General features: G+C 40.5%; 1 protein-coding gene across 1 annotated transcript in view; it reads right to left on the bottom strand.

The window, feature by feature from the left end:
* Positions 1 to 12,537, bottom strand: part of LOC118427565 (filamin-C-like) — a gene marked incomplete in the record, with an annotated part of 99,051 nt that extends 86,514 nt beyond the window's left edge. Inside the window, 3 exon segments of the mRNA XM_035837403.1 lie at positions 210 to 333; positions 609 to 816; positions 11,924 to 12,537. Of these exon segments, the coding sequence (XP_035693296.1) occupies positions 210 to 333; positions 609 to 816; positions 11,924 to 12,239 (648 nt within the window).
* Between the last annotated feature and the right edge of the window lie 202 nt (positions 12,538 to 12,739).

The raw sequence follows: 12,739 nt of genomic DNA, 5'->3' as shown, positions 1-12,739 counted from the left end.
GTACCTTTCCAACATTCATTGATATACCTACCGGGTACTACAAGAGCTGAATCATGATAACCAATACAACTGTAATTTTGCAGCTTATATACTGAGTAGCTAGACATTAGTGAAAATAATGAATTGTATTCCATTATTGTTGTACTGTATTCCCATCTTCTCAGTTCTTCCTGTTTGATTCTTTCCTTCTGATAAAATGAGTGTTCTACCTGAGGAATGTTGAACTCCCTCTCAGCTATGTCCATGGCGTTACGACAGTTCTGTAAGGCATCCTGGCGGTTCAGACTCCTCCAGTGAGGAACCAGGCCTGGGCAGCAGTAGTCAACAAGGGCACTGGGGGGAAATGGAAAAAGACACGTTTCAATCTCTGAACCATGTTTTATTCAATTGATCAACAGCTTTCTGCCCTCAACTGTGATAGAGATTGGATGTGTAGTCTGAAAATTATGATAAATTGTGTAACCAGTTACTGGTATAATCTTTAAGTTTGAAATAAGACTGAGGCTTTAGATATCATTTATAGGTGTACATGTAGAACAGCTGTCACAGTGTCTCTCTACCAACATGAAGTAGACTTGTTACACTTAAAGTGACACTTGTTTTCTCACCTTAGAGCTATCCCATCATTCCAGTCTGTGGAGAGGTTTGTGATGCGGCATTCTGGGAGAACCGTCTGCAGCCACAGCAGCATGTGTTTCTTGGGGGAGTACTTGGCCCCCCTCTGCCCACTGCCTCGGCTGATCTGGTAGTGCTGGATCAGGGTCCAGATCAGCCCCAGCATCAGCTTCTCATTCCCCTCCAGAACATCTTCGTTTCCTACAAAAAAACAAGATTAGGTCCTCATATCAATAATGCTGTTAAAAGTTTCCTAGAGTTGGTGTAAGGCATCCAGCCATGAAACCCTGCTTTGAACTCGTTGAGGCTAGTGCATGAGATGTCTGAGGTCCACATCTACATGCAAGTATGTCTAAACCTTGCCTGATGGGGAACAACTGACAATTAACTGATAGTGAGTGTCAGTGAGTGAAAGGTCACATGCTGTATCTGGATTCTAAAAGTTTCGGGGCAAATCAAAATTGATTTTAGCTGGTTGTCTTTAGCAACGGGGATGGCAGTATCATAATATCATTTATCATTTAATATCATGTACATGTACAGTGTACTAAATTCCGATCTACTGTGACCTACTGACTGGTTTTCATGAACCTGAAACCCCTGGGACAGTTAACCACTTGTTTCACTTATCAATAAGTGTACACACCTATAGTCAACTAACTTTCCCACACTTTGTGAGGCCTCCGGGCAATAGGCCAATACCTTTGGCAATAATCACTGAACTACATAATGAACTCATGTTATGATTGTACAACAATTGGTAAATTATGAAACGATTCACTTTGAAATGTCAGATATGTATCTTCTATGATGTAGCAAGACAGCAATTTCTCTGTGATTAAGTTTCCCAAATTCAACAAATTTTTGTCAAAAAATAATGTTATAACTTGTTGCTCAGTGTGTAAAACCTGTTCTTTATCCTTCAATACAATGGCAGCACATAAATGACACTCAATAATAACTTTTTTTGTGGTCAAAGATAAAATTCTACAGTCTCACCAGGAATTTCACATAAAAAATCAGATACTGAGCCAAGAAGATAAACTTTCAACAAATGATTCATACAGATTCACTTGAAATGTACTACGTTGCATACATATAGAGCCATGGTTAATTTAGTAATTCATTAACTGTATTTTGTAGAATAAGAATGTCTTGTATCTGTACAATTAAAATCAAAATGATATCACCCACATGGTTATCTTGCCTAAATCATTACCTGCATCATATATTGAAACTGCATTTTAGAGCATGTCTTTATTTGTTATCACTGTGTATATCATGATCATTAAATGCCAACCACATTGTATATTTGCTACCAGTGGTACCGGTATTATCTTTACTGGTACAGGGGCTTGTATCATGATCGTAAAATAAAAAATGTCATTTTGTATTTCATGGACAGAATTGGAGTCTTGACAACATTGTATGAATTGATCATAAATCCAGCATGTAGTCTAAAGAGACAAAATATCATGGCTTTTCTTGTCATAACATTCAAGGAAACTTATCAAACGTACCACAGCTTATCAAAACATAAAATCTACAGGAAGATGACTAGCAACAATGTTGTTGTACTAGTACATGATTCCTGGGGCGTAGAGTCATCCTCTGTAACCTCAAGTTTTAGTGCGTTGTGTTTCCATGCCTGGTTGCCAGATTACTACTTAAAATGGTAATACTAATTGTGTATAATATTACACATCCATTCATTTTATGAGATAGCTTTGTTCAGCAGTTAAGGACTAACATGTCTAGGACAACGGATATGCTCAAGGTTGCAAAGGCTTAGAGAACTATGGCTTAACACAACTTATTCCACTCCTGGACCAGTGCAATTTGATATTGAGTTTGTTTATCAAAGATTTAAGACAATGTAATGATACAAAAATCAAAACTGCTTCAGTATGTAATATTTCAAATCTTTGATCATACAAAGCTTTAACAGTATGACAGTATGTGATAAAAATCAAGAAGGGAACGTGGCATTCCTGAGAAGATTTATCTATCCAATAGCCTGCAGGCACAGAGACCACAAATCTCCGCACACCGTGAGAACGTCCCGGTGCGAGCGGACAAAGGATAATTGACTGTCAGGCAGACAGCGGCACGGCCCATTGACTGTCTTGATTGTCCCGAGAAGAGTTCTTCCCAGGGTCTGCAGGGATGTTAAACCTGGTGTGGTTCCATATCTCAGAGCCATGTGAACTCAGTTTAGTGCAAATTGGACCATTTTATGGATACCCATTTTATTTCAAGTTTGAAGACATTCCATACAGAGTTTATTTTACTGTTTGCCATTCTGACGCCAGTGTCTGGTTTTTATTTACACCTGCGTTAGGCCATTTGTTTGTCAGTAACAGTAAATTTTGTTATATCATCGCTTCTGACTCTGGTGGCTGTACAGTCTTATTTACTCTTAGATATGTTGCTAGGAACAATAAATTACACTTGAATTGAAATCTAAAATATGATACTTTTATTCCATCAGAGTCTTAAAATGTAAAAGAAGCTTTGAATGTCCAAGTACTATATCATTGATAGTGTAAAAGTGACCAGAAAAGAATGTGGTTGTTTATACTTGGTTATGAGAAAATTGCCAGCTAAAATTATTAAGATTTTTGTTTGAATTATCAAGATGAAATTAGCACTTGATATGCAAGCTTCAGAGACTGAAGTCATTTGTTTTGATGTGGTGCCCTGTGCCAGTGAGTCTGTTGGTTAACTGATGTTTACTAAATGTCAATTTCATTCCACTGAACCCAAACACACAAGGGGGCGAGGTAGGACTAACGCTCACACATAAGCCACAGGAAAAGTGAGAAAGAGAGAACCTTTAATAGTATATTTATAAGTCTTAAGATTATGCCTTCATGGCAGGCACTGTTGCATGCTGGGCACTCCCCATGGACAATGACTCCCTCTGTGAAAATTCAAGCGTCTCAGACGGCGAAACGCCGTTTGCGACAACCGTCCAAGGCGTCTTAAATTATTGGGACGCTTTGGACGGTTACGGCGGCGGACGGCATGGGACGGGCTTTTGAACGCCCGACGAAACGTCCAAGACGGTCCGAACGGCATAACAAACGCTTGGACGCGTCTAGATTGGCACTTTAGACGCGTCCGGTCGGACGCCCCCCGCTGGGAACAGACGTCTCTGCGGACGGACCAGACGCCGATTGCGACGGACGTAAATGACGTAATCCAGGCTGCTGGGACGGATCGGACGCCGGTTGCGACGGGCATAAACGGCGTAATCCAGGCCGCTGGTACGGGCGGTAGCCTCCACCACGCCTTCCCACGGGGGGTACAGATCGTAAAATTCGACAGAAAATGGAATGAAAGGCCAAGAGGCTGTCATCGCTATATTATTAAAGGTTAATATCTGGGCCAAACTCCTAGCAAAATATTTTTTCTTCATCATTTCATTTCCTTTATTGATTCACAACATAACAGACATACACATTGTGGTAGCCTGAATGGCGTTGGAATGTACAACAGGCATATGGCCTGCTCCGTCCGCATATATACATAAGAACGATATAAAATTACGCAAAAAAGTATACAACTCTAACAATTGAGTACCATCATTACCACCATCATTACAAGCTAAGTGTCTATAGTCTTATTGTACAACTTGATGGCTTTGTGCAGGAAGGAGTTCTGGAGTCTTTTGGTTCTAGCTGGGGGGATGGAGATAGTGTTTTTGTTTCTTAGTGATCGTCCCGTAGCAGTTGATCTGTAAGCTGGGACCAGGTCATGTAGGGGATGCTCAGCATCCAACATTTGTCTGAATAGTTTGACAGCTGCATCCTCGCGTCGCGACTGGAGGGTGGGCAGGTCGGGTACATCGCGCCTGCCCGCTCGGCTGATAATCCGTAGAGCTCGCTGTTGAACTCTCTGCATTGCACGTTCCTGTTCCTTGCTACAGCCTACAAGGAGGACGTGACCATATTCAAGGACTGGGCGCACGAGGGACACGTAGATAGTCACTAGGTCGGCGACACTGGTCCCTTGCTTTGCAAGTAGTCTCAAGAAGTGCAGTCTACGAGAGGCTTTAGTAACCATTGAGGTTACTTGCTCTTGCAGGGTGAGGTTTTTGTCCAAGATGAAGCCCAGACCTTTTGCGGACCCGACCCACGGAACGCACACACCCCCAAGGGTTAACCTTGGCGGGCTGGGAACAGATCTGCAGACACAGATTTGTAGCAGTTGGCTTTTCTTCCCGTTTAGCAACATGTTGTTGGTGTCAGCCCACGAGTCGAGATGAGATGTTTCTTCCTCAAGCGTTTTATCCTCGATGGCTTGGGGTAGTGAAAGAGTTCTGGACATTCCGACATCGTCCGCGTAGCCCACGTTCAAGACACAGTTTTAGTTAGTCAGGCAGTACGGTAGAAACTCATAACGGGCCGGTGCATTTAATTTGGAACGTGCGTAGACGGCTGCCCGGACGCCGTTTCTGACGCCGTCCGGTCACGGCTATAAATTTTATGGCCTGTTGGGACAAGCGTTGCCACATACCAAACAAACAAATATTCAGCCAGGCAGTGAATTGTAGAAGACCACCCACCACCGGGCCGTCAGGTTTAGCTAAAATCAAACACAACTTGAACAAATTTCTTCGTAAATTGTTTACACGTACTCCGCGGCGTTTAATCAACTTTGCTACATGTACGAAATTCAATCCGGCCTTCAATCGTGTCCGCGGCTTTTTGTGCCGCCGTGCCGACACGTTACATCAGAATGGACGAGCCCACATAACATCAAGGGTAAATACAGGACGTTTGAAATTTTCTATCGTAAATTTTAATTGCACCAGTATTTGCTAAAGACTGGATATATAAATGTGAAATAACGTTAAATTTTCTACAAAGATCATAAGTCATTTTTTTTATTTCGAGGTAGCGAAATAAAGTCTTCCGTTTCATAAGTTCCTAACCCCAAGTAGTTGGAAGAGCCGACTGAGATTTTGATTGGCACCGGCAAAATCGGTAGGTGCTATCTCATTATCTGTTGTCTAAATCTACATTTTAACAGCATTATCATTCTTAATAGAAACAACAGATATTTTTTACAAGTATTCTACAACGTGTCCATAATTCTTTTTATTTTGTGGCATCAAAACAAGATCCTACATTTTATCATTTCTTCGCGTATGTGGGGAGGGCACCCGTAACAACAAGTCGTCGGTAAACTTTGCAACAGATGATCGTACAAAAAATTAGAATAAAATGCGAAGTATTCACTTACCGGCGCCTGCAAAGTATCGACAATCAGCTAACGGAAGAACCGCTGCTTCTTTTGACGTCTGTCACATCTGTGATTTCTGCTGTCCAAGGTTTGCTGCTTCGAGTAAGTAGTATAATTTTTCCCCCTTGTCGGCGCACGACAAATAATTTTTGTACATTCTTTTTAGTATAAATAACGGATACAGTCATCGCCGTAAACCCAACCTCAGCACACTGTCGTACAAACATCAGCTGCTACGTCTAGACGTGAAGTCCTTGGTCCAAAAGTGCGCAAAATTTAACAAACGGACATGAAATCCACAGAAATAGTCACCTTCTGAACATAAGTCCTGCAACCGCCGGAGTGTTCAACGGTCTGAAATTCGAATTCACCCGCTGAAATTGGCGCATGTGCAGAAGTTAAAACGTCATGTTTCCCGTGGGGATCATAAGAAAAGACGCAGCCGTCTGCCGGCGTCGGGTGACTAAGTATTTTATAGCCCCACCAGTGGCCGTCTCCGACGGCAATAGAAGGTCTTTCAGCCGTTCGGGCGTTCACCATAAAAACTGACAGAACGGCACGGACGCTCACGATGTGTCCGCGGCCGTTTCGGACGGCAATGAACGCGTCCAGAACGTCTGAAACGCGCTCGGACGCCATTGGACGCTTGTAGACGCCGTCCGGGCAGTTTCGGACGCTTGAATTTTCACAGAGGTCAGACTTATTATCTGCAAGCTATTGTGTAGGAATGTTGTAACAAGTGGTTCCATTGGAGAAGTCTCTTAATGCATCATAAATACTGCACACATGACAGTTACCGCACACCATGGTCCCTGCTGTATGGCTATAAAATAGTAAAATGTTCAAGAACGAATTGTCCTTAATTGACCCGAATATTGACTTGTTTTGATTGTAAGATTTAGTAATAACATCTATTTCGATAACTGTAGACTCTCAACAGTTATATACACACATACCAATAACAGTATTATCTCAGTTTTGCTCAATACATTAAATGACATGTTTGTGTCGTGGACAATCCAAATAAAAACTTTAAGAGGGCAATTTTTGTCACAGTAGGTTTCCAGGGAGGTTTCCATTATGATACATTAAGATATATCAAGTCACAAAATTAATTACAAAGATTAGATCAAACAAATTGTTGCAATTAAACCATTTCAAGCTGTAGATTTTGAGATTACTATATTTTACTTTTAAGTTTTTTGTTGTTGTCTCTACAGTCAACTGTAAGAATGACCATCGTGAATGTTTCTATATCCTAATTTCATTTTGATTACAGTGAGCATTGCTGTCCAGATGACAGTCCAGGTAAAACAGCATAATGTAGTATACATAGAACATATCTATATTCATGGGCTAAGAGGTGCTGTCATATATGAAATGCTACATTACAATTTCCCAGTTGATTTGTCTTCCACAGTCATTTAAAAACAGTCCATCTTGTATTTCATGTATGACCTTTACTATTAAGGGTCCCACTTGTCTTTCTTATCAATAAATGATAACCACAGCTGATGTGGGGATGGGGGATGGCTGAGGTGCAGAGTGTGACTGAGGCACATTGGTCAGACACCATGATTTGTTACAGTATTAAATCTTAAGCATGTAACCATTGATTAAAGACACTTCTTTGATAAAGTATGTTGCTAAACGATACAATTAAACACTGGCTATATATGCATAAATCTATATGCAGCACTGGGCCTACAACTCTAGATTTAAGCTACATTTCCAAAACATAGAGTTTACATTTGTAAAAAGTAATCTTTCTATTTCTTTTTGTACATCCAAATCTTGTAATGAAAAATCAATAATATTTTGCCCCACAGTGGATACCATAAAGAAACACTCTATGAAAATTCTGTTTGATCATGAATCTAATACCTTCCTGGGATTTGCAAGGAATTGAAGTCAGACTCTATTTTTGACCAATTCATTTTTCACCCTCCATATCAAACAGAAGCTACAAATAATATGTTGATGAAAATGCAAACATGTACCTGCAAAGTATAAGCTGTGCATCTGTCATAACAATTTAGTTTTCAAACTATTAAAGCTTAATTCGTGCCTTTGTCAGACAGAGTCTCTTTGTCCTGGTGAAAAACATGCAAAGGTCACCCCCAGAAGGGGCAGGAAATGTGCCTGACTGGACTGTTTTCTTTTGATGAATTTTTTATGAAATCCCCACGATAATTGTGTGGCAAAGGGATGAAGGCTTTCCGGTTTCATCTGAGGAGTTAATACTACAGAATATTTTCAAGAAATAGAATTACTTACTATTGCACATTTATTAAGTATCACGTCTTTGCCTTCTCTAGCTAAAACCTAAAACATATATCATTATGATCAACAGATGATTATATACAAGAATGAAATATATAAGCCATAGCCTTTGATGTAATATTATGTTAAATTTGTAGTTTGCTTCCAAATGCAACCCTAAGACTGAAACGTTTTTTTACTTAGGAAAATGTTTCCATTCATAATAGGAATTGAGAAATGCCCCAATAACACGTACAGCAAGTCTAAAATGCATTAAACTTTAACAGACACCTTAAGGACATCTTAGCTTAAAAGATCCTGGTCAATAGTGCCAGCTCTTAAGTTGGGGCAAGACTAAATCATGATGTAGCTTTAAATCACACCTGATAGAATGCAGTGGATTCAACTTTCACTGAGTAACTTCCAACAAAGAAATGGGGGTCAGAAGGACCAAGGGACACGTTTTAGTATCTGTTCCCACCAGTAAATGACTGGACCCTGGGGCTAGTCTCTGACCTTTCCTACATCCTATTAGACAAAACCAGCTGGGGTCAATGGCTTGGAGCTGTTGTTGTTCTTACAGTCCTGTTAACATGTACAATTGTATGTGTAAGACTGTGTTTTTCCAAGGCTAATGGCAAAAAAAGACTTTTAATGATAACTTTCCATCGAAGATATCTTTAAGCTAAAAGCTCAATCTCAATTGCAATACTTGATCGCTTGACCAATTTTCAACTCAAGTGATTAATGGGAGCTGCCCTAACATGGCAATTTTTTTCATGTGCTCAAACTCATGGCACTCCATGACACCAACAAACATGGTGTATTTATACATAACAACATCAGCAAAAAATCTGTGCCATCTTAAGGCAGGTACTGTCTTAGGACACCCCCTGTTATATCTAAGAAACCACATTGTCTACAATATCATTGTCTATTTCTGCTTCTGATTTTGCCAATGAAATATTATCATTGAACACATACTGCTTGTTTGATAATGATTATGTTGGAACTGCTTTAAACTTATATTACTGTATGTGTATGTTCTCAACAGAGGTCAGTTGGAACGATGAGCTCACAACAGTGAGACAGTAGCAAAATTTTCTCTTTCTAAACTTTCTTGTGAATATTAATAATAGTTTAGGTGACATGAAGCCATGACAAAACCCCATGATATTAAAAACAAAGTAACAACACACTATTTGATAAACAAACAAAAACATATTCAAACAGCTTCTTTAGCTGGAAAATGGCCTTTTAAGTACATCATGTACTTATTTAATTTTTTCAAATGTTGCTTAATATATAGAGTCAGTCCTAAATTTGGTCTCCAGTGACAAAAAAGTCAACGTCTGCATCAAAACACCACCAGCATGATTTGAACACCAAAACATGCAGGCAGCTTAAACCAGATCTAGAATCTGGTTGTCTCGGCAACAGTTTCTATTCAGCTGCGGAACAATATGGCTGGCTGCTCCCTCTGATCTGTATTGTAGGAGTCATTGGAATAACAAAGGGTGGTGTCCCTGTGGGACATGGCTTCCTAAGATATGCACAGCAAAGAAACCTGCAGTCTAAAATATGCATGCATTCTGTTGGCATCATTCAACAATCACAGGTCTATATGAGCTTTATAACGCTAGTTCACTTTTATCCGCGGGGTAACCAATATTCGTATCTATGGATATCAAGTCGACGGACGGTGGTTTCAAACTGCAATATTTAATACGTTTTTATGTATAGAAAATATTACCATTTGAGACCAACATTTAGCAACTTGATATCCATAAATACCCCGTTATCAACAGATATAGGTTACCCCTCGGATAAAGGTGAACTAGTGTTACATATGATATAGTGCTGACGTTTTATTTCTACTCAACCAATTTTTCTTTTTTTATTCTTGGTTTTTGTACCACCTAAATCTAGTTAAGTTTGAAAAAGGGTATTACAGGTAGATTGAGGTAAAACAACACATGTCATAACTTAAATAATTCTAGAGTATCTTAATGGCATCTTACTAGCAAATGTTAAAAGTGCTCTCAAAATATGTATGCTACAGTGTTTCATATTGATATGCTTGGTTTCATAAATGGGCGTGGTAAGTATCAACACATCATTACAGTCAATTTTCTATTAGTACCATTCCATGCACTGTTGACCACCAATAAAAAGAACTAATTTGATGGGTGGTATAATTGAGTCACAGAGGTTGATGAACAGTCCCCTTTTATCCTTGTACAATGCTAATGTACTGTCCCTCCCACCTATGTACCTAACACAATGGCAGAGGAAAGATGGGAGGATCCCTTATAGAGTGAGTCACAGTACTATCTCCTGGGATATCTAGTCTGTTAACGTTATATGATGTCACAGTGTTATACCTCCAAACAGATTATTTTGAATCATTGGAAAACATCAGGATTGCCTGCATTCTAACACATTGTATGTATTTATCCTTAGTTTGAAATCTATAAAATGTCTGAATTGTGTAATTCTCCTTTGCCTAGATATCAAAATAGCAATAACGTTACTTGAATATTTAAAATCCACAGTGGTGTAGAAATAAAGTTTGAAATTTCATTATCCCTTCTACCGATTCTACAGAGTATGAAGAAGACATATCATTTTGCATCATGGAAAAGGTGCTCTTAAGCCCTTTTAATTCTTCAAAATACACATCAAGGTGAAATATATTATAGTAATCATAACTTAGAATATTTGATGAAATTCTCTAGAAGACCCCTCCCAGGACCCACTAAATTATTCACTTTGGGAGGGGCTGAATTATTCCATTATACTTGATATCAATATCAAAACATTGTTGTGAATGGGAAAATTATATCTTGTTGGACTTTCACACTGTTCAAAAAGGCTATGAAACTGTGGTCAACTTGCAGGCATTAGATGAAATTTATTTTATCACAAGGTCAATCAGAGGTCATAGAGAACAACTTTAAAATTACACTGTTGGGTTCAATGAACTTTAATATATTGTTTGTAGACTTACATTTTTTCAATGAATCACTGGAACATCTATAATTTTTGCAGTTATAATGGTACAATATTCTAAAATTTCAAAATATCTTGATCAGATTTGCTGTCATATTCTTATTCTTGTCATAATAATGAAAACACTTGTGTTGGGCCGGATTCACTCTGATCTGAGTTTAACACTGCATTCCCCACAGACATGGTGTGAAATGAAAATTTCGCACCCTGTCAAGTAATAGCAGGATCGCTACCACACGTACATACAGAAGCATTTCATCATTGGTTTTGGCACAATCCAAGTACCGTACGCCTCTAGAATATAGCCTACAACATAAGGCAGTCACGGGCGCACAGAAAAACAGTTCAAAATCGATTATTGAACAACAATGTTGTCTTGTTTCGACTTTGGCCACGTCTCTGACACAAATTTTGTGGCGTGGACGAAAACATGCCGGACGACACGCTGGCATGTCTGCGTGTTAGGACTTCAAAGACTGTCTTTAGGAATAATTTTGGGTGGTAGAAAATTGCGCATGAACGTTGGTAGGAGCGGAACCCTGAGGGTACAACAATGATCCTGCTGGCAGGGCAACAATAGGCGCCCGGTCAGGCATGTAAGATGTAACACCCGAGGTGAAGGCATTTTACATGTTTTAGATTTGCCCTGTCCAAAATGTGGGGCCTGCGAGTCAAGGGGATGTCCTAAGTCATGTCAAACAACGAACTTTTTACCTTAAGATTTGACCTTAAACTGTCATCTTGAGACGGCAGCAGGCTTGAAGTATTTTGTGCCCAAACTTACCGATATTGACGGTTTTGATGCCTTCTTTCTTCATGAGGTCCAAGCTCCTTGAGACGTTGTCCATCTTCTGTAGGTTGTTGATAGGGTTGCGGTTGATCCTGGGGATCTTGCGGTCGGACAGTGCTTCCAGCAGGGTGGCGAGCCGGGTGCCATCGCGAAGGTCTTCCCCCAGCTCCTGCACGGACTCCCCCCGCGGCCTCAGGGACTCGTTCACCCAGTTGGTGAAAGTGTTCTTCTGGATTTCGACCCAGCGCGAGTCCGTGCTCCGCTTGGGCCGGTACGCCGCCACCCTTCGCGAGTCCTCGTCGTCGCTCATGACGGTTTGGGGATCCTTTACCGCTCCCCGTGAACTTGCACTTACGTTTTCACCGTGTGACTGTGCGAGCGAACGCGCCCTGTGAAGTACAACTACAGTGCATGGGTTGGGCGGAGGCGGAGAATGTTATAGTAGCCGGGGTATGGGTGTGGCTAATAGGACCAGCTCAGCCGGGTGGGACTTAACTCGGGAGTGGGTTGCTATTGCGATGAGCAGTCACCTTGGAGCTTTGCCGTGAATAGAGATCGCACGGCACGAGACACTGTTATTGTCCTGAGCCGCGTCACGCCTACACACCTGGTGGATCCGTCCGCTACACATCAAAGAGACCGCCCACTGCGATCTTACCGGAAGAAATATATCCTATCATCAATATTAAATCTTATCTACAAGACGTTCCGGAACTTATCAGAACGCTTGAGAAGAAAGATCTCCCTGTACAATACTAAAGAGTTATCATATACTTGGCCTTCGAGATCCCAACAAGGGCCCCTTAAAGA

This window comes from Branchiostoma floridae, chromosome 12 (genome assembly GCF_000003815.2).
Source record: "Branchiostoma floridae strain S238N-H82 chromosome 12, Bfl_VNyyK, whole genome shotgun sequence".
In the NCBI taxonomy this organism is placed as follows: domain Eukaryota; kingdom Metazoa; phylum Chordata; class Leptocardii; order Amphioxiformes; family Branchiostomatidae; genus Branchiostoma; species Branchiostoma floridae.
The sequence above is the reverse complement of the archived record's forward strand: the minus strand, read 5'-3'. Positions and strand labels throughout refer to the sequence as shown.